The sequence below is a fragment of the Pleurodeles waltl genome, chromosome 5, assembly GCF_031143425.1.
Source record: "Pleurodeles waltl isolate 20211129_DDA chromosome 5, aPleWal1.hap1.20221129, whole genome shotgun sequence".
Lineage (NCBI taxonomy): Eukaryota > Metazoa > Chordata > Amphibia > Caudata > Salamandridae > Pleurodeles > Pleurodeles waltl.
The window spans coordinates 187,427,557-187,454,187 of NC_090444.1; the positions used below are offsets into that span (position 1 = coordinate 187,427,557).

General features: G+C 42.2%; 1 protein-coding gene across 1 annotated transcript in view; it reads right to left on the reverse strand.

Moving 5' to 3' along the window:
• Positions 1-26,631, reverse strand: part of SPATA17 (spermatogenesis associated 17) — a 629,329-nt gene that overhangs the window by 353,007 nt on the left and 249,691 nt on the right. Inside the window, exon 6 of the mRNA XM_069233882.1 lies at positions 2-125. Coding sequence (XP_069089983.1) covers positions 2-125 — 124 coding nt within the window. The remainder of the gene's footprint in view (position 1; positions 126-26,631) is intronic.

A 26,631-nucleotide genomic window follows, 5' to 3' on the forward strand; every position in this document is an offset into this window, starting at 1 on the left:
CCTGCACAGTGCTGAGAAGATGATGCATCCTCCGGGCTTGGTCGTTCTTTTTCCGCTCTTCTTCTTCGAGGTATTTCTTGTGGCGTTCCATCTCCTTCATCGCGGCAAACTCCTCGAGTTCCTTCCTGAAAAAAAAGAGACAATATCTGCTACGTCAAGAAACGTCTGGCAACCATTTTATTCAGTATCTGTGTTGCGCACTGTGGGACTCATTTACAAACACTGTGGCATAAACAGGGCAACGTACACACTGTGCAGCGCCTTCTATGTTAATGTAGACTTCTGTCTATAGGGGAAGCCGCACGAATCCATAGCAGTATACTTGGAAACCTGCACAATTATAGACCTACACTTAGGAGTGTGGATTTTCGCCTATCGACAGGAGTAAGTAATATAGGCATGCATTAACCCCCAAAAAAGTTTTATTTTTTTAATCGCGTGGAAAAATATTTATCTAGATAGAGAGACATTTTCACACGCGGACAACATGGTCACTCCTACCTCAATTTGTGTGTATTTCCAAGGTGGGGGTGGTCACGCGAAATGTTTGTACCGAGAAATACCTAGATTTGGGGGGTCTGCCATCAATTATACAAAACCACCCTTAAGACAATCAACCAACCTTCCCTTTTCTCAACCTGACATATACACTGACAAATTCGGAAAATCGGATGTCCCCCAGTTGTAGATTGATGCGAAAATCCTCAAATCCAGATTCTATGCTTCTTGATTTTGGTGGTGCGACTGCAAATTCAACTTTAAGTCCAAGTTGAGTTTGGGTGAAAATACTTTTATGAGGAGGGCCAGTGGTTTAATACTTTACCTTTTTTTTTAAATTTAATTTCGATGTAACTTTCAGTAACTTAACAGATAATGTGGTTTGACCAATATTTACTGAGTTCGGAATAACGTAACGTGCTCAACTCTTCAAAAGTGAGCTCACCCAATTTGCTTCCAAATAATGGTGCTTATCTCACCTATTTTGGGCCCTGTTGTAATGCTCTTTGGAGGTTACTTAACATTCCAAAATGATGACATCCGACTCCTTTTAAGCACGCATTTAGCAATTGAGTTTTAGAAAACGTTGAAGCAAATTAATCATTTATTAAAAAATATACGATGAACCTGGTTCTCAAAGTGCAAGTCGCATGTTGGAAAAAAAACCGGTCACAAATGAGGTTGGCTCAATTAACATTTCCTCCTTTCCTTACTCTGAAACAGCTACTCTAATTAACGTTCGCATGAAAGACGGCAACTTTGTCCATTGATGCATATAGATTTAATAAATGTTAATTAGCTGTATAAACTGTGGCCTTTTATCTTAGGGCATGTTAAGTGTGGAAAAAAAATTAAAGGGAAATAAGACGACTTGTCTTGGTGATGATGCTGATAGCACAGCATTAGAGTGAAGAACCATCAGCTACTATGAAAAGACACTCGATGACACCCAAAGCATTATGAGGAGTCAAGGGAGGTGAGCAAAAAATAAAAGGCATGGGCCCGCTAAGGAATGTGTACCAATATCCTCTTGCTACTATCCAGTGCATACATGAGTTTACATATAAAAACGCCTTTTAAAAAAAAATGACAAATGTGAACAGTTCTTAATGCCAGGTAGATTTTCTACTTGGAACTTTAGGTTACTTTAGTCTTAACTTCATTGGACCACATAAATGCCAAATATAAAAGAAAACGCAAAACAAGTATATGGTCTGCTTTTCAGTGAAAATAACTACAAGGCTGGGAATTCAAACAAGCATTGGCATAACCAATAGGTCTCGCCTTTGCAACCTTATAAGTATTTAGCTATGCAGTATGTTACATTGGCAGATGGAACATACCATAGCTGACATTGTGCAACCACTGGTGTCCCCCTAGAAGGGTCACTAAACATATCAAGAGTGTTCAAACAGTCATAGTGTAATAAGGATGTTATGTTGGCATGAATCATGGCCATATTTGCAATAAGGAGAGACCAATAAAACATATACAATCATCATGTAAACCCAATAAAAACCTTTATCAGAAATAAACTTTGTGATTGTGCATTCCGTCATACACTTAATATTAGACGGTAATGCTCAGAACAGCCCCTAGAAGGCACCACAATAAAAATAGCATTGGGAAGAAACATGGTCATGTAACCATATAGTCACACCTAGAGGGCATACCCACATGAAAAGACAATGACAGAAAGCAATGCTGTGTAACCATATATTCAGTCCCTAAAGGGTGTAGTGCATTACACATTTTCAGGCCTAGCAGTCCTGCTAGGATATTATTAAAAACAAGGCCCTTAAAACACAAACTACTCCCAGCTGAAAAACAAAAGTTCCAGCCATGAGACAGTTTAAAACGACACACAATGGTAGGAGAGGTCATTATTTTGGGGTCCCCCAACATAGCGTGGGGAACCAGAGATGACCTAGACAGAAAGAGCACACTGTGTAGAAAATTTGGATGGTGGTCCTATTGTCCCAGCACCACAACACAGTGAGTTATGGGCAAACATGTTTTGTAAAAGAAATGCATGGCAAATAATTATTGGTCGAGTTTCTGAGTGCAGCAAATATTGTAGTATCTTGACTGTAAAGCTCAGAAAAGCCCATAGAGGGCACCACAGTAAAAATTGCATTTGTAAGAAAAATAGTCATCTGACCATATAGTCAGCCCCTAGAATGCAGAACCACATAAAAACATAATGGCAGAATGTAATGCAGTGTAATCATATATTTAGCACCTCGAGACCATAGTGCATTACACATATTCGGACCTTGCAAGCCTACTGTATCAATATTACAACCAAGGCTCTTAAAACACAAACTACTCCCAGCTGTAAAACAAAAGTTCCAGCCACGAGAGAGCTTAAAAAGATAATGAACGGTGAGAGAGGTTATTATTTTGGTGTCTCTCCCAACCTAGTATGGGGACCCAGAAATGACCCAGATATAAAGAGCATGTCGTGCTGAACATTTTGATGGTGGCCCCATTGCAGTAGGACCACCACACAGTGTTATGGGCAAACATGTTTTGTAAAAGGAATGCCCCGCAAAGCCTTATGGGGCGAGTTTCTGAGTGCTGCAAATATTGTAGTATCTTGACTGTAATGCTCAGAACAGCCCTTAGAGGGCACAACAACTCAAAACAGCATTTGTAAGAAACATGGTCATGTAACCATATAGTCAGCCCCTACTAAGCATAACCACATGAAAACAGAATGGCAGAATGTAATGCAGTGCAATCATATATTTAGCCTCTAGTAAGCGTAGTTCATTACTTATTTCGGGCCTACTAGAATAATATTACAAATAAGGCCCTTAAAACACAAACTACTCCCAGCCATGGGAGAGCAGAGCTGTGACCTAGACATAAATAACACATCATGCTGAATATTTTGATGGTGGACCCATTGTCATAGGACCACCGCAGGCTGAGTTATGGGCAAAAATGTTTTGCAAAAGAAATGCCCTGCAAATCATTATGGGGAGAGTTTCTTGAGTGCAGTGAATATTGAAGTATCGGCTCTACTGTATGCCGGAAAAGCTGCATTGAGGATTTCAGTGTTTTTTTCTGTTTAAAATGCATCAGTTTGTATATTTTTCAACTGCTAAACTTGTACGTAAGTGGTACTCATGTAAAGGGCTTCTCCGATCGAGTTCACGCTATATGAAACTTAAAAAAAATATATAAATAAATAAATAAAAAATAACTCCCTCCAGCTTGCAGCCTTTGGGCACAGACACCACAAAGAAACAGTGGCATGCCCATAAGCAAGGAAGAGGAAGAAACAACATACAGGCACAGAGCGTGAATCACAGAGGCTAAAGAAAAAAGTAGCGCATCACTCTAAAGTACATGGCCGATCATGCAATAATCCATTTAACACGGTCAGTCTCTAAGGCGGTAACAAAACAGCCTCAAGGCAGGACAAACGTAAACCATTTACCTAAAAAATCAAGGGAATTTTGAAAGGCAGGCCAGGGAACGAATGCAAGTGATGGGCATGAGATGGGCATGATTAAAACCCACAGAGAAGATTACAGCATGTCGAGAGAGGAGCGCATGCACACCATAATCTGTTGTTGGAAATTAGAATAGTGACAGGATACAGATAGCAGCATAAACGTAAAGGGAGACTAAACAAAGAACCAAATGAGAGATTACAATGTTTTAGCTAATGATACTGTGAGTAACTGCTTAAATAGAAAGCTACAGTGTTAAAACAACACTGGTGTGTTTAGCTAAAACTGCAGCCTCAATAACAATATCACACTAATTCCAATTTGTCTTTGTCGCAGTTCTCACAAAATGATGAGGAGTCATGACCAGATGATACATCACCTGGAAGTTCTGTTCGTAATACCCAAGCAGAACTATAGCAGTCACAGACAGAACAACAGCAGAGTGAGACACACACTAAAACTATGAAGAGAAAGGTTAGGACTCAGGGTAATGAGGTGTACATGAGAAGTAATTCAGGCATGACATATTTCTTCCATATTCTTCATAACATCGCATATATTAAGAGTCTATTCCAGGAAATGACATGGCTTCACCCATCACACCCAACAGTTACAAGTCATGTACAACTCGTACCACTAGTGGGGGTATGAATCTAAAATATCACTTAGGAAGGTAAAACACTGTCTGATGAACCACCTAATCAATCACCACTGAATACAGTAACTGTAAACTCTTACGTTAAGATAATGTATCTGTCATACCTCATCAGGGTAGAGTTTCCAATGAACATAAAGTCCAATGCTCAAAGTCAGAGAATCCACAGGTGTATACTGTATCCACCAGAAAAAGTGTTACCGAAGGTAAGTAACTTGTTCTTCTGATAGATACATCTACCTGTGGATTACTCACCTTTTTAATGGAGTCCCAAAGCAGTCCGCACTCGGAGGTGGGCACCAGTCTGGCTATACCAAGTAGTCCTGCAACACAGATGGGCAGAACGGCCGTCCCTCCTCACTTCGGAGTCCAAACAGTAATGTTTTGCGAAAGTGTGGAGGGAAGCCCAAGTTTCTGCCTTGTAAAAGTCTACAATAAGTACACCCCTAGCCAGAGCCGAAGTAGTAGACTTAGCTCTGGTAGAATGAGCTCTAATGCTCTCAGGAGGATCCTTCTTTGCCAGTGCATAACATATCTTGATGCAAAGAATGACCCACCTTCACAGCGTTCTTTTGTGGACGGCTGTGCCCTTCATCTTGCCCACATAGTCAACGAAGAGCTGATCATCCATCCTAAACTCTCTCCTCCTGTCCATATAGAAGCTCAACGCGCTTGTGGATCTAGACTGTGTAGCCTTTCCTCCTCCTTAAAGGGATTGGGAGGAGGGTAAAAGGACAGAAGGGTGATGGACTGCCCGAAATGAAAAGGAGTCACTAGCTTTGGCAGAAAAGCTTCCCTGGTTCTCAGAACCACCTTGTTAGCATGGAAAGTGGCAAATGGGTGTTTTACACTCTGAGCTTGCAGGTCACTAACACGCCTAGCCGACGTGATCGGTATAAGAAAAACTGTTTTAAACGTAAGGAGCCTCAACGGGCAACTATGCAATGGTTCAAAGGTGTACCCTTAAAGTACGTTAAAACTAAAGTTAAATCCCATTGAGGCATTATAAAAGGAGTGGGAGGAAACCTATTAGTCAAACCCTTAAGAAACCTTAGAACTAAAGGGGACTTAAATAAAGAGTGTTGGTCAGGTAAACAAATAAATGCCGAAAGTGCAGATAACCCTTCACTGTCACAACTGCACAACCTTGCTGCGCCAATGAGATCAAATTACTAACAGTGGATGAATGAGCCTTTAAGAGATAAATGTGTCTCTCCTCACACCATTTAGCAAACTTGGCACATCTACCAGCATAGACAGTTTTGGTGGAGTGTTGCCTGGCCAATAATATAACATCCACCACTTCGGGGGGGGAGGAAGAATTCAGATTGCCCCGTTCAATCTCCAGGCTCTGGAGGCAGTGTGTAGAACCTGCTCCTGTGACTGCGAGAGGAGGTCTGCCCTGTGAGGGAGATGGAGAGGAGGGCACAGCGAGAGGTGAAGGAGGTCTGTGTCCCACACCCTTCACGTCAAATCCGGGGCTATTAATATGACTTGGTCCCAGTCTTGGCAAACCTTACTCAGAATCTGAGGAATCAAGGGTATGGGAGGAAACGCATCAAGTAGCCTGTTGTCCCAGCTCAACTTTGTCCCCCAGTGCTCCCTGCATCAGATATGGAAGGCTGCAGAACGACGGGCTGTGTGAGTTCTCGTGAGTGGCAAACAGGTCTATCTGAGGCATCCTCCACAGATGGAAGACGTGAAGAACTACCTCCGGAAGGAGACGCCACTGTTGATCGGCTGAAAAGTGCTGGTTTAGAGTGTCCGCACGTACACTGAGAACTTCGGCTAAATGGTTTGCTACTATGCAAATCCAATGGTCCTGAGCCCAGGACAAGAGTCTTAGAGCCTCTCTGCAGAGAGGATACGACTCTTTCCTCCCCCGTTTATTGACGTAGAACACCGCAGTAGTGTTGTCTGTCAATACTTGTACTGACTGATTTCTAATAGAAGGGAGGAAGGCTTTGAGAGACGGATGCATCGCCTGCAGTTGTAAAAGATTGATGTGAAACATCCTGAGACCAAAGACCTTTGATCTCTGGGTCCCCCAGATGTGCTCCCCACCCTATTCTGGAAGCATTCGTTATAACCGTGGTCATCGGAGGTGGAAGACAAAACGGCCTTCCCTGCAATAGGTTGTCTTCTACACTCCACTATTGAAGATCTGCTGCAGTGTCTCTGGAGATTGTTATGGACTCCTCAAGATCTCCTTTGTGTTGAAACCACTGCTTGTGGTGGTACCACTGGAAAGTCCTCATGTTCCAACATGCATGAGTGACCAGCAGAATGCAGGGAGCGAACAGACTTTAGGACCGGAACAACCACTCCATTCTGAAACATTGGAATCATAGCCTGAATGTCCCAAATCCTCTGAGGAGGGGGAAAGGCATGATTCAATGTTGTGTCCAGTATTTCCCCTATGAACAGGAGGCATTGAGAGGGCTTCAGGTGAGAACTGGGCACGTTTAATGAAAAGCCCAGATTGAACAACAACTGAGTTGTCTCCTGCAAATAGTGCAGCACCAACTCTGGAGACTTGGCTTTGAACAGCCATTCGTCCAGGTCAGGGAACACAGATATTCCCCTCCTTCTGAGACGCGCTGCAACCTCTGTCATCACCTTCATGAAGACTTGAGGTGCAGAAGTAAGACTAAAACGAAGGACAGCAAACTGGTAATGTTGCAATCCCACCATGAACCGTAGCTACATCCTGTGCAACTGCAGAATTGGGATGTGAAAATACGCATCCTGCAAGTCAATAGAAACCATCCAGTCTACCTTGTCCAGCATCAGAAGCTCCTGAGCTAGGGTCAGCATTTTGAACTTCTCCTGTTTCAGGTACCAGTTCAAAATCCTCAGGTCTAGGATAGGCCTCAAACAACCATCTTTCTTGAGGATCAGGAAATATCTTGAATAACATCCCTGACCCCTTTCCTGCTCCGGAACCAACTCAACTCTGCCCATTAACAGCAGATTTTGTACCTTCTGCTGAAGCAACTGCAGGTGATCCTCTGAACAAAAAGTGTGCTGGGGAGGGAAGGGAGAGGGGACTTCCAAAAGGGAAGGGCATACCCATTTCCTACATTGCTCAACATGCATGAGCCTGATGTTATTGACTCCCACTCTTGGAGAAAATAAATTAACTTTTACTCTACCAGCAACACATGCTGCTGAAGAGGAGAGAACTAAGGCTGCTTTCCTGACAGGTTCCCAGCTGAGGATGAAGTGGAGGAGTAGGAAGGCTGTTGGCTGGCAGCATGCTACCTAAGTCTCTCACAGCCTCTGTAAGACCTATAGAGGCTGTTGGCAGACTGTAGACCATGGAACTGCTGCTTCCCATGAAAGGAGGAGCTGAGGCCAAACCCCTTAAACATATGGAAAGGTCAATAGGACAAGGAGAATGTCTGAAGTCCCAAAGACTGAGCAGTAGCTTTACTCTCCTTAAACCTTTCCAACACTGAGGCAGCCTTGTCTCCAAACAACCTGGACCCATCAAAAGGGAGGTCCATTAAGGTCGAATGAACATCAGGGGAAAACCCTGACCCGCTAAGCCATGCATTGTGGTCGCCACCGATGTCCCCATGGCTCTGGCAAGAGAGCCTGCCGTATCTAGGACAGATTGAATGACCTGCTTAGCCACCGCTTGACTATCCTGCAGTAACTCCTTCAAATGTTCCTGCACATCCTGCATAGTTTGGGAACAACCTCCTTGGCAGAGTCCATTAGTGCATGGGTATATCGACCCAACACACATATAGCATTTACTAATTTTAATGCCATGCTACATGAGGAGAAGATCTTCTTAGCGGTTTGTTCCATCCGCTTTGATTCTCTAGCTGCCGGAGTTGTAGGGAAGAAACAAAGAGCAGTCTTTGCAGAACAAGAAGTCTGGACCACCAGACTTTCAGGTGTTGGATGCTGACTAAGAAAATGAGGGTCACCTGGTGCAGCCCTATATCCCTTGGCAATTACTTTAGAAACAGCCAAAGTAGCCACAGGTTTGTGCCACAGGTCCATGACTGGCTCAGTCAATACCTCAAACAATGGCAGCAGAGACTCTGATGTAGCAGATGAGGAGTGAAGAACCTCTATCAGGATGTTAGACTTCAACTCCACTGTGGGTAATGGCAATCGAAAAGTTTAGCTGCCTTCCTGATCACACCATGGTAACTAGTTACCTCCGGAGGTAGAATACCCCCAGGTGATAACTCCCACTCCGGAGAAGTATCCAGTCCACTAGCCACCTCAATACCTTCAAAGCCCTGAGAAGGTAATGGAATCTGTCCTTCCTCAAGGTCTTGTTGTTCCTCTCAGTGTTGTTGCTCCTCCAAGTGCCTCAAGGTTTCTCTTCTAGACCTTGATCTAGATTCAAGTCGCAGTATCGTTAGCGAGTGCACCAACATCGAAGATGTCTTTTGTGGCGCCGGTAAAGCCAGAGCCGGCACTGGGATATTACTCTGAAGAGGAGTAGAGTGACTCAGCACCAGACAAGATCTATCCTAAGTCGGTTTCGGCACCAGTGGCGCCGTCATCTCTGAAGGTGATGGAGCCGTTGGCAGAAAAGGCATGAAAGGAGCATCCCAGATTAAAGGCCAAAGGACCTGTGGGGCCCGCAGGCGCACCAGCGGGGGCCATCGCCCTGTTGAAAATATTAAACATACCATTTAAGAAGACAGATGGATCCGTCCCAGGAGCTGGAAAAAATTGATACTTCTGCTGAGGAAGGATCCAACTTGATTCCTGGTCTTCAATCTCCTGGTCTGGTGGAGTAACGGCAGGGAATTGTGCTGCAGGACTAGTAGGCGACGCCGAGCTCTCCAACAAAGATGACCCCGGTGACATCTCAGGCGACTTCGGTTGTGGAGGTGATAAGGTGGGACTCACCTCCCAGATCGACCGGCATCGAGATTAGAAGCTGGCTATAAAGAGCTCGGGATAGCATCTCGGGAAAGCAATGCAGAGAGCTGTAATGACAGCGCTTTTGATGTGACCTCAAGGACATGTGAGACAACGACTACTCTCAAGGCTGGATCTTCAACAGCCTTGCTTCTCTTTTTTAGTCCTTGCCAGGAACAGCTTTACCTTCTTTTCCTTCAGTGCCTTCTGGTTCATACTCTGGCAGGAAGAGCATCCCCTACGTCGTGGTTGGAACTCAGATACCAGAGGCAATTTTCGTGCGGGTCAGTGATCGACATATGACCTCCACACTCTTTACAAGGGTAAAGCCTGACTTTTTCAGTGGAGAAATTGTAACCCAAAGAAAACTTGGAAAAGAAGTTCCCTCAATACAGTGTAACACCTGGAGAGGTAGAAAAACTGTTAGCATCGAAGGGGTGGAAAAAGGGAACCGACGTCAGCACGCCTGCCAGGAATTATTAAGGCTCCGATGATGTCAGATGGAGTCATGTGCGGAGCCGTTCTATTGTGATGTCCTTGTCAATGTGGTGAGCTAGAAAGAAAAAAATTACGTCTACGGCTGACACATTGGGAGTATTCAAAAGGTGATGAATCCACAGGTAGATGTATCCATCAGAAACTCTAGAACAAATATTGTACAGAAAAGAATTAGAGCTTTGGACCTTACCAGAAATGATTCTCTGAATACCACTAAATGTGTTTTCTTCTTATCAGGACAACAGCATGTCTTTGACATGATATCTGAGCTACTATAATAATTAATCATAAGTGGATGCCGTCAATTCTACAGTACATTTATTTGTAATTGTCGTCTGCGCTACTAATCTTCTCACCATCATTATCCATTGTCTTGTGAGTACAAATGCTTTCCATTTCACTACAGATACGCAAAAAGAGCATTCTCATGATAATGACTTACACTGATCAAGACACTGATGTGTCTGCATTATGGACACAAGCATAATTATGTGTAAGCAAAGGAAACAGTTTTAGTTTTGTGTGTATTTGGCGGTTTCTCAAGAAAAATGTATTGCAAAATTGTAAGAATACAGTATGTTTAACATTGAAACAAGGATTAATGACACAATCATTGACACAAAACCAGTTTGTGATTCATATATACTGTCTATATCAAGACACTATAGAACCATTCGCAAATTCTTGGAGAAGATGAGAATTGCTGACTTAAATGCCTTTTGTAATTTGGCTTTGGATCTAGCCTATCTTTGTTGTAAGTCCTTAGAGAGATCTGAACTATGCCTGCAAATGTTCCCTGTCCATCTCAGTTACTGATATTAGACCTTTGTCGGGTTACTAATTCATTGTGCATCTCCACTGGTGGCGTGAAAGCAGATAATCTTAATTGCTGTGCTTGGACCTAGAGTCATGTGGTAGATGAGTCATATTTTCTTTGTTTGCTTCCATTTTAAATATCCTTGAGGAAGCATTCGCTACAACCAAATCTGTAAAACCATGGCATCTCTAATAGATGTGAAGCACTTATTCTCTGTGAATGTGCAGACTTTGTTAAAATCCAATTTTGTACTGTAAATAATGGTTATCCTTGGCAGGCATGGATAATTCAGAAAAAATATTTCATATTACTTAATTTACTTCAGTATGTAACTCAAATGCAGTATATTCATGGTGCTCTTTTTTTAATGTAGATGGATGCCAACTGGATTAGGGAACTTTTGAATTCAGCTGGGGCAGAATATTTGATTAGATCTACATATTATATGTTAATTCAGCTCATCAAGATGGGTTAATGAAACGGTTCCCTTCACACCTTCGGTGTATTACATTCTCACTTAGGAATTACACTTTGCCTTTACTTGAGTTGGTTGGGATAGAACTTCCTTTGAGTTGGTTAAGAAGAACATTCTTATATACATTGGTAACTCTTGCAGAGCTGGTCTGTGCTTCCCGTGACATTTCATAGACCATGGATAGCTCAATGTAAGGCTTAATTACTCTGCATGTCTGAGTCTGCTTTGAGTAGTTAATCTCCTGGGTATGTATTGATTAGTACTTGAGATAAGCAAAGATACGTTATATTGTAACTTGTATACTTGCAATACGGCAGTGCCAGGTCAGCGGTCTAGTCTGTATTGAGGCACAGATATAATGAAGCACATCTGCTGCGTCTTTCCAAAGTTGTTTAAATGCAGAGATGCGAACAAGGAGTGGATAACGTATGATAGCTCATTGTTAGGCACAATTTCTGCTTAGAAATCATACTCTGCTTGATTAGTTCTCAGTAGAGTATCCAATTTCCTGGGTATGTACTGATTAGTACTAGGGAGAGGCGAGAGCAAGTTACATTGTGACTTGGATTCTTGCAATATGCAGTGTCAGGTCAGCGGTCTAGTCCTTTTAGTGAAGCATAAACAGATAATGCACGTCTGCTGTGTCTTCACAACCTTGGAGAAATGTTGAGACACAAGCAAGAAGTGCCGACGGTGAAGTGATGCTGTTTTGTAAATAGCACAAATATAAGTTATAGTGAGTAAGTATGACTGAGTATTAGGTTTATCACAACAATGTATGTTGGAGAAGCTGAAATGTGATGATTAATACTGGTATTTAATTTCCACAGTGTTCTTTGAAAATAAACTAGAGTTTGACTAGAAGGGGGGCCCGCGGACCCAGGTGGACAGTTTGTAGGTGTGTGTTGCACACTTCTCACGAAGCGAGATTAAGGTTACTTGTCGGGTCCTGGTATCTCTCACATTAGTTGTGCCATTCTGTCTTACAGCGGTGTGGCCTTAGTTGCTACTTGTCGTCATACAAGAATAAAAATGTTGATGCTTACAGAACACAAGGAACTTTGTGGTAGCTTGCTGACACATGTAGGTGGGTGTATGAGTAATGCAGACAATGGGTACGCTCACCTTTGAACCATTGGCATTCACATCTATTAAGCTGGGTCTAAAACTCACTGTGGGCTGGAATACTTAACACTTACGGATGAATTGTTACTTAGCATGTCACGGTTCTTTAATTTGGTGAGGGAATGCATGTGACATTTGTAATGCTCACCATACATGGAATAGTGCTGGTTCTAATTGTGATTTACTCAAACATTATACATGTAAACAGTAGCCGATGGCATCCTGAGGAGACCTCATGAATTACTGGAGGTCGAAACGTCAACATAATTTTCCCATATGGTCTAAGACTGTAACTGCATTACAACTGAGGAGCTTTTGAAAACAGGCTATTCCTCATTATTGTTTTGTGTGTGATACTATTGGGAAATTCAAAGTGTATTTTATGTGTTTGTTTTGCTTTGATTATTTTTCAATATTGTTTGTGTGCACTGCGTTGTCTGCACTGTTTGATTCACAACTCCACACCTTATTGTATTGTACAGGCATGTATGTTGCTACTTCTAATTAGTACAAATATGATATAAGAATCCAGCACTTCTTGATTGAGTCACATATATTTGGTATATTGAACTATATGAGATTTTAGTAATCTCTAATTTCAGTTGATGTTAAATGATTTGAGGGTGTATTGTCCTATTGGCAAGAAGCTCTGTCTAAATCAGTCCCAGGTGGTAAATGTTATAGATTGATAATACTTACTACCCCCCCTCCCCCCCCCCACCCCCCATGGGCATAGTGCGTTTTCTTGTGGTAGATTGGGCACTGTGATACTTCTTTTCAGTGGCATGGTATGTATGCTCTGACCCTAAAATGTGACTGGTAAAATAGGATTCGCCCAAGTGGTCTTTTTAACTTACTTGCCAGGCCATACTAGAGGTCCCAGGTGGCGAATGTCATAGATTGATAATACTTACCCCCCATGGGCACACTGGGTTTTCTTGTGATAGATTGGGCACTGTGATATTTGTTTTTAGTGGCATGGTTTGTGTGCTCTGGCCCTAAAATGCGACTGGTAAAAGAGGATTCACCCAAGTGGTTCTTTTTAATTTACTTACCAGACCATAATAGAGGGGGATTAAAAACACAACATTGTCACAGGAGTTAAGTTTCATGTGAGGGCGCAGTGTGTGCTTTCACCACCCACTAATATGACAAAACTATATAGCTGCCAAGTGAACCACTGTACTCCTGCTGGGCTGTATTTTAATGGCACTGTAGTAATTCATGGCAATTCCCATGAAGATAAAATTATTTGCTTTATTAATTAATAAGTCACTATCAAAATATACCTTGTAAGCCCACAAAGCATAGTGCCTACTATATAAAAATGTGGACAGTATATACTTAACAAGCGTGCCCTCACAGGGACTAAAGGACTAGAAGCTATTTCAATGTGTAGGTCCAATTACACTTTCTGTGGGATAGGCCTGGGTGTGATTAAAATATTTATTGCTTCAATCTAGGAAAATGCTATTAAAATTTGTAAAGGTTATTTCTTAGTTTATTTTCAAAATGTGATTTAATGGTGAAATCTCATGTTTTATAACTTAAGTGGAAAAGGAAGTTTAAACAAGCATCATCAGCAAAGCCAAAAAGTCTCACTTTGCCAGTGCTGAGCAAGTGATGTGACTGGGTTCATCAATACTCAGCTAGCTACTGTAAAACTATACAAAATAGTATTCTGTAGTTTCATATCAGCCACTGAACCTGAACATTGGTAGACTTGGTTTGAGGTTCATTTGTGGTGAGTGAGGACCACAGAAAGATGTCAGTGACTTTATGCTGAATGAATAACCCTTAAATTCTAACATGCTATGGCAGTAATTTTATACATTCAACATTAAATATTTATCAGGCTACATTCATTGAGAATGGGATGGAGGCATTTTTACTTTAAAGGTGTGAGGGAGAATTATATGTAACTTTAAGACCACTGCTACTTTAAACTTTGACTATACCCTGCACTTGCATTTTAAGTATTAAATTACCTAACCTTCGTAGGGAATCCTCGGGATCCCCAAAACAATACATGAGAATACATGCAAATAAATCTACAGATAGTGAAGTAGATCAGAATGTTTCATGTTAAGCCACTTCCCTCTAAACGTTGTATTTGTAAATACGAAAGTACACTGTAACAAATTTGCAGATAAAAGTTACTCTAGCGGAAAGGCACCAAACTCTCACTTGGCAGCAACTTTTATCTCATTCAAGATTAAATATTTGCATAAATAAACTCTATAGGGAAGACCGTGAAATGTATAAATAGGTATGTATGTATGTAATTGTGGCTCATAAATAACAGCAACTAATGCAATACTTCATGCAAGGTTATAACACAAACTGACATTTAAAAATTACCAGGCTTTGGTTTTGCAGCTGTGATGTTTTTCTCCCACTAAACAGTAAATTGCAAAACAAACGAAATAACCAAAGAGGTATTTTCCCCATTTTACTACACTATTTTTAAATAAATGCTGGTTGTTTGAAAAAGGTATAACAATTATCCGTTCTACTCCAGGCAGGCAACTTGTGAGCCGAATCGCACAAGATTGGGTAGCTGCACGTCAGATTGTGTTGCAAAGCCTGTGAAGCGCCCTGGCTGACCTGCATCTCTAGGCCATTATTAATCGCTAAGTAACCTGGGAGACCAAGGAAATCTGTTTCCTTAGAAAGGATCTATATCTGTGTCCGAGAATTTGTGCTGTGCCAAACAAACCCCATTAACTGTGTCCATTGTTTTGACAAAGAAGTGAGAGTTGCAGAGATTAGTGACCTCTTTTTGTCCCTCAATTGAACATCTTGTAGAGCTGCAAGTGAGCGGCACTGCTATTCTACACAAAAATGTGTCAGTTCAACCAAATACCAACACACATACATATAAAGTGGTACACAATATATGTCTGAATCGTGCAATGTCAGTGCAACCTTAACTTTCTATGTGCCTTCAGGGAATCATAATTTAAGGTAAAACAGGGTTGGATTAGACTAACATTCACAACAGATTAAGAGTAATTTATACAAATACTAAATATAGCATTTTTTAATGATTTCTTTTACAGCACCCGACAGCAATGTTCATGGTCACTTTAGGACAGAGCAGGACAAACAATTAAAAAAAGGTTCTAAAGTAATGGCCTGATTACGAGTACGGCAGACGGTTTGGCCATCTGTCGAACTGCCAAGTGCATGGGCAGTGCAGGGTCTCCCCTGGGGACCCCTGCACCGGTTCTCTGCCAGTCTTTTCATGGTGGTGTTAACGCCATGAAATTGCTGGGGAGGACAAGGTTGTAATCCCCAGGGCAGCGCTGCTTGCAGCATTGACCTAGTGAATTAGGACTGCTGCATCCACCAGACTGCCAGACCGCCAGGCTCTCTGATCCTGGAGGTGCTGATGACCACCGTGGTCATAATGTGGAGCTCAGACCACCGCATTGCCGGTGGTCTGACCGTCACCATGGTCACGTGACTGCCAAACTCATAATTACCACCTAAGTGTTTCTTGTTTTATGATTAGCATCAGAGTAGTTTTATATTCTAGATATGTTGCTTATTCAATAGATTCTATAGATTTACCTTGTAATAAGAAATAAAATAATAATGTTAATAATAACACTATTTCTACTACAATTAAAACATTATACAATAAAATGAATTATTCCTAGCTACTTCATTGGTAGATGTTATTATCCAGTTCCCTTAGGCTCATTAAACAACCACAGAAGTTTAAAAAGCTGATCCTTACATGTGGTCTGACGATCTTAGGTGGCTGTCCCTCACCGAACTTTCTAAACAGCTATGTGCATGATACCACATTATCTAGAATATTTTAAAACATAAAATAATACTTAAAAAATAAATCAGGGGCCTGATTACGCCCTTGGCAGATGGGCTATTCCATCACAGGTGTAACGGATATCCTGTCTGCCGTTTTACAAGTTCTATAGGATATAATCAAACTTGTAATATGACAGACGGGATATCCGTCACGTTTGTGACAAAGTATCCCATCCATCAAGGTCGTAATCAGGCCCCAAGTCTATGATATATATATATATATATATATATGAGAGAGAATAAATACAATTTTTAAAGGAATATGATTACTCAGAAAAAGGGTATTCAGGTGTTAAGAAAGAAAGAGGCTCTGCTAGCTGGAAAACAGATTTTGTTTTCAAAAGTTTACAGGTGACAGCTGACTGAATGCAGCTTGAGAACACTGAGAGAACACTGATGCCAAGGTGGGATCTGCAAAATTTGACATTAGTCAAAAGGCTAGCTGCACCAGAATTGAGATGTCTGGCAGGATGATAACATGTGACTTCAGAAGTCACATATCTCAGTGTGAGTGCCTTCTTGGATATGGACACAGCCTTAACAATACTGTATTTTTTAGACAGAAAGCCAAGACAGCAAGAGAATGTGATGCTAGAGAATCTGCTCAACTGAAGGATTAAGTGAGTTGATGCGTTTAGGATATGTTGCAGTCTGGCAACTGCACAGGCAAGCAGACTGATACACAAAGAAATGTAGTAGAGTACTTCAAAAAATATAAGCATTCAGAGTTCCTTTTTACGAAAGTGAACTGGACAAAAGGCACTAAAAACATGTTGAAGGTGTATCAACATAGTTGTATACCAGTATAAGATATCAAGATAGTTTTCAAGCATGCCCACTTTTTTTTTTAGTTAGACCCAAAAACCAGTATGTCAACACCAACATGTTATTAAGGATAATTTGATTCTTTCTATTGCCAGTGCACTGCTAAGGCACTGGGTACCTGTTTTGCCCTATCTACTCAAATGTAAATGTGGGCTGCTGGAGAAGCAGTTATTCTGGACCACGAACAATCATCAGTACACTCAACCCATACCTTTGTGGTTCAGAAATATTGATGGTTTGTTCTTTTTTCAGAATGGGCCTCCTGAACATTTTATGGAATTTGTTAACTATTTATGTGCCAGTTATCAAATTTTTAGTTTTATCTACAACACAGGAGATACCACAAATGATTGTTTAGATTAAAGATTGGAAACTATGGATGGAAAACTGGATACCAGTTTATTTAAAAAAGGAACTGCAGAGAATACTGTGATACCCGTGGATAGTTCAAAGTCACTTAGAAAGAGCACCCCTTAGGAGCACCTCCTGCTGCTAGATGACATTTTAGTATTGATTTGAAACATAGGTGTAAACATTGACTAATTGAACAGGAGGTTACCCAGAGGGTGTTCTTAACATGGCACTGGAAGAAACAAGGCAGAAAACTAGAGATGTTTTTTTCTTCAAAAAAGATAATGCTGGAAATGTTAAAACTGAAAGTCAACCAATCAGAGTCATTCTACCTTGAATATTGAGACAAACAGGCTGAAATCTTTCCTACGTAAAATTTGGACAATCATACAATCAGGCAATTTATAAGTTATAGAAATAGCCCATAGACAATTGATCATATATAGGAAACTTCAATCATTATGTGATATGTTGGTACCTAGGTATCTTGCAAATTACCATTTGGAATAGATATGGTTGGGCTAAATGTAGTCCCAATAGAGCAATGTATCCATTTACACACAGTAGAGCCAAGGAGATTAATAAGAAGTATTCAACGTGTACATCTGTCTTTATTTATACATGTTTAAATGAAATTGCAAAAAACAATATGTTGTTAACACCATATTTAAAGTTAAAAAGAGAATTGTAGAGCACCAAGGGGCAATCAGGATTATTTATTTATATTATCCAGTTGAAAGACATTTCAGGGACACACATAATAGCAGCAGTAAGTGCATAGTGTTCTACAGTATAGGTGGGGTTGAAAAAACATTTTTGAGGAGGTGACCACAAATTTCGCCTCTGCATGTTGTATTCAAGATACATTTTAGGCAGTGACAGTAAATATCCACATGGTTTAACTACAGATGAAGAGGTAAAGGTTCACATGTATGGAACTTAGGGCAAGATTTAGAGTTTGGCAAAGGGGTTACTCCATCACAACAGTGATGGATTTCCTGTCTGCCGAAACCTAAATCCCATTATAGCCTATCGGATTTAGATTCTGGTGGACGGGATATCCGTCACCATTGTGTCAGAGTAACCCCTCTGCCAAACTCTGAATCAGGCGCTTAGTCTGTTATAAAGCTATATTATACCTTTAACATCCCAGGATTGTAATTACAAAAGTGTTAAGCCACAAGAAAAATGTCCATTAAAATGACTGTTGCTTTTTTGATATGATGAACAAAATGGTATGCCAAAATAAATTATACAAAAATATAATGAGAGATATTGTGTCAAAAAATCGTGATATCTCATATATTGTGGGACAAACTATAGATTGTCAAAATACCATTTGTTTAGGTCTTTCATATTTTTCAATTTACTTGTATACAATATAGTTTTTTAAATTATTTAGTTGGGTTTTATTATTGTTGTCTTATGTCGTTTTAATTTTAATGTCCAATTACTTTTTAGTGTATTGTTTTTTTAATTTGAAATACAGTTTGAGGTTATTTTAATTTTATGTCAATGTTATTTTTCTTGGCCAGTTGTTAGGTTTGTAGGGGAAAAGGATGGGTAGTTTTTTCAAATACTTATTTTTTAATTGATTATATTGTTTTCTTTTTTTTAAATTTCTTTGAGTTATTTGTTAGATATTTGTAACAATAAGGTAATACATGGTTTACCTGTTAAGTGGTTTATTGGATAATTGTTAACCATTTAATTGCTTTTATTAATTTGAATATTAATATTATGTTTTCATCATCACATTTGTGGATGTCACATAAAGTGCTGCAGTCTTTCGGTGACATTTAACTTTCCATGCCATGGGTGCAGTTTCTACATCATATGCTAAGACCTTATAGGAGAGTTAAATAAGCAAATCAGGGATTAGTCAGTTGCTACATGTTTTAGGGATTACAGCACAAACACTGAGCACTGGACAGCAGTGCTCCAGTGTGCAGAATCTAAACATCAGCAATACAATGCAGCATAAAATGGGAGTGACCATGCAAAAGAGGTATTTTTCCACAGTGTTTATTTTTGTTAGATGTAGGGCAGTGACAGACAATAATACTAAATGTTCTTAAGACATTTGTATAATCTTTCATCAGCATGCCTCCATCTCATTATGAGGGATAGGACTTCTTTGGCTGGCTTGGAGACTTTTCACAGTGTAATATGGGCAGTATCACAGCAGGGTCAAATGCCTGATTCTCACCAGTTGGACTTGGGGCCGTGCCGGTCCACACTTTTGATGCACCTTAAGAAATAAAGTCAATACAGATCTTAAGTACAACTGATGGTTAATGCCATTCCATGCACCAGACATCTGTTGTACTTAAGATATATTGTGACTCCATTACTTAGGGTGTATCCAAGAGTGTGGGCCTGCATGGCCCCAAAGTTCTGTACTCATGGAATATAAAGTTAAATGTCACCTGAAGACTGCAGCACTTATTGTGCCATCCAGTAGTGTAACAAGAGAAAATGGCTTCAGGCCTACCATTATAGCCTGATTGCTGCAGTTTAAAACTGCAGAGCGACCAGGTAAAATTACCATTTTTGACAGGTAATTCCCACTTTTGACATACTCTCAAAGCTGGGAAGTTGGGCAGATATCTAACTTTCCAGCATCCCAGTTTCCAAGGTCTAGTGAATGAGCCTGGGTCATTCTGGTGATATCAGAAGTCTGGGATACCAGCATCATTTGTCTATATGTAGAGGCTCAAGTTAACATTCTAGGCACTCCTCAGGTGGGGAATTGTGACATAAACAAAGAACAGAACAGAAAGAAGCAGTGGCATGCAAAATGTCATTCTATAAGTAAAATTATTTTTTGTGATTAGTTACAGTTAACCCTAAAAAAGATGCAAAGTTGTAGCCCACAAAGCATTTTATATCGATTCACTCATACTATTGTTTATGAAGGGTTACACTACACATGACTGCTCATAACGTTCACAAACAATACCTTTTTTTAAACAAAAAAGCCAATCCATGTTGGTCAAATACTCTGGATTTCATTTTACATACCAGGGTAAGTAGTGTTTCCCACAGTGAATATAGGCACCCTAAAAACTACATAGGATGCTGGCTCCAGCCAGGGCTTGGTCCAAGGAATTTAAAGTGGGCTACCCATTTGTGAATAAGGATGCACAACCAATGGAGTCACCACTTGTAGGGTAACACAAAGCACCACCAATCTGCAGACCTGGGATTCCCTGGGAGTACTGCCCATCAGACCTGCACAACATGAAGAAGTAAGAAGACACTTCAGGGGCAAATCTAAAAATGGTGGCAAGGAACAGCTGTACAGAGTTCAATGACCTTCGTCCTTTCAACAGTTCATCCAGTTTGGATCACTTTTGCATTTAGTTACTTGTTGTTTTGTTTCTCTCATTATAAACAAGGGGCTAAAAGTAGCAGAATGCAAAGAAAAAAACAGAACCAAATGAGCTTTTCCTTCATGGATAACTTGAGATCTTGAAATCTGCAGGTCTTCGATTTCACTCCAAATAGGACAGGCCAGTGAGTTAAATTTCCTACTGCAGAGACAGGTTTGAGACCCATCAAGATAGCTATGTGGATTTTGGTATCAGCTGTAGAGTCATAAGTGCAACCTGCTGTTCACAGTTTAAAATCCCAGTAGCAATGCGTAAGAGGTTGAATAGCTGCAGCAGACATGCATGTGCAATTAGCAAATACATAGTTACAATCCTATTAGTATGGTGTCAATATTATTGCTACAAATATATGAACCTAATCTGCAGATAACATTGAAATATGGAAAATATTGGTTGAAACACTGAATCAAGAGTGAGGGGAGGTGGTGAGGAGGATGTACACTGTGTACAGAAGAGGGCATATTTTGGAGGAAAATGTCAACAGAGAAGAAATAAGCTGCAGGGAGAAAACACTTTAAGAGAGAGAAACTTGAGAAACTGATAAAGTTGAATTATCAACACCAAACTGTGAGGGAAGGGTGGCAAATGCAGGCAAAGATAGAAGAACAAAAAATAGGAACAGTAGCAGTTGTAACCACCTGGGTTGAAAGAAATACAATAAATGATCCTTTTTCTAATTTAACTGTGGCTAACCGGTTGTCAGAACTTCTGTAGTGTCATGCTTCTACTCCAGTTTCTGTGAAGCATGAGGACTGTTCACTTCCTCCTTGCAGATAGTATGATTGGCCATACTAATTGAACCTGGGGACATTGTTCAATTTGAAGAAAAAAAAAATATATATATATATATATCTATATATATATATATATATATTGCTTGACAGAGAGAAATAGAAGTTCTTAAAGGATTATCTGCAGAATAAAATTACAGAATGATTAAATTGTACCATCTTGATCAACTGCTGGAGTGTCTTTTTATTTCTATTCAAGAAAGACCTATTATATCTTCACCCTTGTATTGATTATAAAGACTTAAATCAGGTAAGTGCAAGTAGGCATACCCTTCAATCTTAAAAAGGACATTTTGAAATCAGTCAAAAGACCACACACCTTCATAAAACGTCATTTAGAAGGTGCATATCATCTGCTGAGAATAAGAGGTGGTGATGAGTGGAATACAGCTTTCTGCAAACCATTTGGCCATTTTGAATATTGGGAAATGCTATTTGGATTGTGCAATGCTCCTCTTTCAATTACTTATGGACTCAGTGTCCGCAGATTTAAAAAAAATAGTTTGCATTGTACAATGTAGAATGCATCCGGGTGTTCTCCAAGACTGATGAGGAAAAGCAGAAACGCAAATTTGGTGTTATTAAGACTTCAGCAACATCATCTGCCTTGCAAACCTGAGAAATGTATGTATGGGAAATAAGAATATCTTGGGTTCAAACTGAATGCATCTGATTTTCCTCAGGATCCTAAGAAAGTTTCAATGTGAAGGAGACACAGAGTTTCCTTGTGTTCACAAGTTTCTAGTTGCTAAGAGAACTGGTGTTATCACTTGTGTTTTGAAAAAAGAAAATATGAAGGATGATTTTTGCTAATACAATCAAGTTGAGAAAGCTGTTGTATGCATGTATGCTTAAAAAGATGTTTACTCCAGGTCCCATGTGTCATTTTAATATTCAAAAAGGTTTGACACCCTTGTCTCAGAACTCCTGTCAGAGGGGCACGAGGCAAGCAGGGGATACTCCACCCAACTGCAGAGGTTGAGGCCTTTTACTCCAGATGTCTGGGGCCGAAACTATTATGAATTCGGAACAACTGGGCCTAGTACCCTTTCTGCACTACACTCTAAGTAGCAATGTGGTCCAGCAGTCCAAGCCTCCCTCAGAGGGGAGCTGTGGATACAGGGTAGTGAACACAGGCTCATAACTTTAAATGTGCGCTGAAGAAGCAAAAAAAATCATTGTCCAAACAAATACTCACTTTTATGAACAAAAAAAAGTATTTTATTGCTACAGTTATCCACACAAAGGTACAATATAACACTCACAAACAACTACACAGCCCCCCTGAGGTTGCGGCTCTATTGTTCCCCCTGGTCCCACTCCATACTCACTTCAAGTTGTAGTGGTTAGTCCCATACACTATCGGCAACATCCAGCATGCCCCCCACCTGTAGTCTGAGTCTCAAAAGTCCATCATGGCTCTATTTTTAAAGTCAAGAGTGCTCCAGCTCCATGGTACTAATTAGCTGTAAGTTCCACCAGGGACAATTGACCCAAAATCAGTCTTACCTGCACCTCACAGGATCATAGCAATTGGAGTTCCGGAGCATGCCCCTCCCAAGGAAGAGGGAGCAGAAGCAGTTGATTCAGGTGCGTTCGCTACATGAGGCCCAAGCGGGTTGCACTCGACTGTTACAAAGTTCTAACATGAGGTAGCACCTCTGCAGCAGAGGTTTTCAGTGGGTCATCTTTTCAGGGTAAGTCACTGGTTCCTCCCATGAATGAGGAGTGGTTGGTGAAACGAAGCTCCTGGTGTGAATCCTTATCCTGGGTGGGTGTACAGGATCCCACAGCAGGCTCACTCTTCTCAGCGACGACTCTGACCAGGTCACACAATTTGCTGGTCCTGGTAAACCTATCTGGCATACGGAATCACTGAATCCTCAGGGTAAATGGACTCTGGCCCTATTGGCACTGTGAGGTTTTCTGCAGCAGCCCCTCCTGACATACAAGGTGGCAGCCCGCTATCACACATAGGCTACAGCCCTTACTGCATGGCAATCTTCTCATGGCAGTCCCACCTGCCAGAATGTTCATGCTCCCCACTACGCACAGGCTCTGGCCTGACCCGTGCAGCGATGCCTATGGCTCAATTCACAGTGGGCCTCCTCTGGCATTTGAGGGTTGCTGATTTAATTCTGCACCTGGCCAACAACCCGATTGCTGAAGCAGCCATCTTCCCATACCTCGCAAAGCAATCCACTTGACAGGGCTCCCCACTGGACCTTGCTCCCTCTAATGCTTGCATCTTTCACACAGGGCACACTTCCAGGCCCAAAGGCAGGTGGTTTTGGATTCCCTGGGTGATGTCCCGTCACCCAGCAGGGAGACGAGCAGGTTTTGGCCTCCTGTCCTGAGAAAAAAAACAATGGATTAAACCCAGATCTTTGTGACTGGGGGTGAATGTTTGATTTGCTCTGCATTCCGTCCATCATCTGTTCTTTTTTGCATTTGTCGCCCCAAGTGGGAAGGGTATGCCCAGATGCGGGTCCCGTGCTCACTGCGCCACTGGATTCAAGCTAGCCTAGCTGATGAATGGTGATACCCTGAAACCAGTCCTAGGATGCTTGTTTCCAGTCCAGGGAGGACCTGGCTTGGCAGTTCGGGCTGGACTGTTACAATAAGGAACAGGGTCAAGACTGATTTGCATACGGCTGGGTCCAAACTGGGGTGGCGTGGTGAGCAAAAAAACGATGGATTAAACCCAGATCTTTGTGACTGGGGGTGAATGTTTGATTTGCTTTGCATTCCGTCCATCATCTGTTCTTTTTTGCATTTGTCGCCCCAAGTGGGAAGGGTATGCCCAGACGTGGGTCCCGTGCTCACTGCGCCACTGGATTCAAGCTAGCCTAGCTGATCAAGGGTGATACCCTGAAACCAGTCCTAGGATGCTTGTTTCCGGTGCAGGGAAGACTTGGCTTGGCAGTTCGGGCTGGACTGTTCCAATGAGGAACAGGGTCAAGACTGATTTGCATATGGCTGGGTCCAAACTGAGGTGGCATGGTGAGCAAAAAAACGATGGATTAAACCCAGATCTTTGTGACTGGGGGTAAATGTTTGATTTGCTCTGCATTCCATCCATCATCTGTTCTTTTTTGCATTGGCCTCCTGTCCTGGTCACAGGCAGAATGCTTGCAGAGCTTCCCCAATTCACAAAGCCCATATGGCTGCTTGACTGATGACAATGTTTGGGGTTTCAAACTCCCTGTCTTATAGTCCATTTCCAGACACCAAATATGATCTAGGGTCTGAGTCTTTGAAGTTTATGTTGGGGGGGGGGTCACTTCTTTTGGAGTGCCCACTGCTCTGCTCTCTTCTTCCTCTTGAAAGCAGTCTATCTGCCTTCAAAGAGTATAGCCCCCACAACACAGGTCATGGGAGTGACCAGAGTTCACGCCAGGATGTCAGCTACAGTGAACTGTGCATGAAAAGGTTAGTCGAGGGCCACAGCCCTATTCTTTATGATTCTCTTATCAGCCCTCATCTCCTTCTTGTGATATGCTCGGACCCTTTCTTTGTGGCCTCTCATTAAATCAAACAATTGTGCATGGCAAGCCCCTATCCCAACCAGCTAGCAGGAATGCAGCAACACACAAATCTATTTGGATGGATTTCTCTGCCTACTCTCCATGTTTCACCATGGAGGCCTGGGCATCCCAAAATGGAACCCAGAGCCCTCCAGGTATTGCACCGTCCACAGACACACAAATATCCAGTGCATGTATACAACCTACACACAGTTCCATCCCAACACTTTGATAGAGCAGTTGGGGCAGCTCTGTTACTTTGTTAAGAATATATAGCCCGCTCATTATGAGTCTGGCGGTCACTAGACTGCCAGACTCACGAATGGCGGTTGGTCAACCGCCAATGCATTGGTCCGAGCGCCATATTTCAACTCTGGCGGTCAGGCCGTGGTGGGGCTGCCAGCTCCATCAGGATCAGGGATCCCGGTGGTCTGGCTGTAGGTGGCGGTCCTAATCCTCCAGGGCAGCACTGCCCTGGAAATTACAACCTCGTTCTCCGCCAGCCACTTCATGGTAGTAGCACTGCCATGAAAAGGCTGATGGAGAATGGGTGCAGGCCCTCCCCCCTACCCCCCCCGGCCAGCACCCTTGCAATGTTGAGTGTCTACTCTGCAGACAATGAACATTGCGAGGGTTCTGGTGCACTCTGCATCCTACAGCATTTGCCGCTGGCTCGATTATGAGCCAGAGACAATGCTGTAGGGTGTTTCCTGCTAGGCCAGCAGGCGGAAACTCAGGTTTCTGCCTGATGATCTAGCGGAAAACTCTTAATAAGCCTGGCGGGGAGGTAGCCAGTATGGCAGCAAACTCCCCGTCGGAAGTTCGGCGGATGGTGTAAACCATCCGCCGAACTCATAATCAGGCCCATAGGGGGTCATTCCGACCCTGGCGGTCAAGGACCGCCAGGGCCGCGAATGGAGGAAGCACCGCCAACAGGCTGGCGATGCTTCCCTGACCATTCTGACCGCGGCGGTAAAGCGCTGACTCTGACCCCCTTCCCGCCAGCCTGTTTCTGGCGGTTTACACCGCCAGGAAGAGGCTGGCGGGATCGGGTGTCCTGGGGCCCCTGGGGACCCCTGCACTGCCCATGCCACTGGCATGGGCAGTGCAGGGGCCCCCTAACAGGGCCCCAGCCTGCCAGTGAAAAGTGTGACGGGTGCAACTGCACCCGTCGCACACCTGCAACACCGCCGGCTCCATTCGGAGCCGGCTTCAATGTTGCAGGCCCCCTTCCCGCTGGGCCAGCGGGCGCTAACATTGTTAGCGCCCGCTGGCCCAGCGGGAAGGTCGGATTGCCGCCAGCGGTCTTTTGACCGCAGAGCGGTCAAATGGCTGTTCCCGGCAGGCGGGCGGCGACCGCCGCCCGCCGGGGTCAGAATGACCCCCATAGTCTCTTACTGATCAAGTTTAGTCAAAATCTGAACGCAGCTATTCAGTATCTAAAAGAGAACTCATAGCTGAGTGGAGACATCTGTTG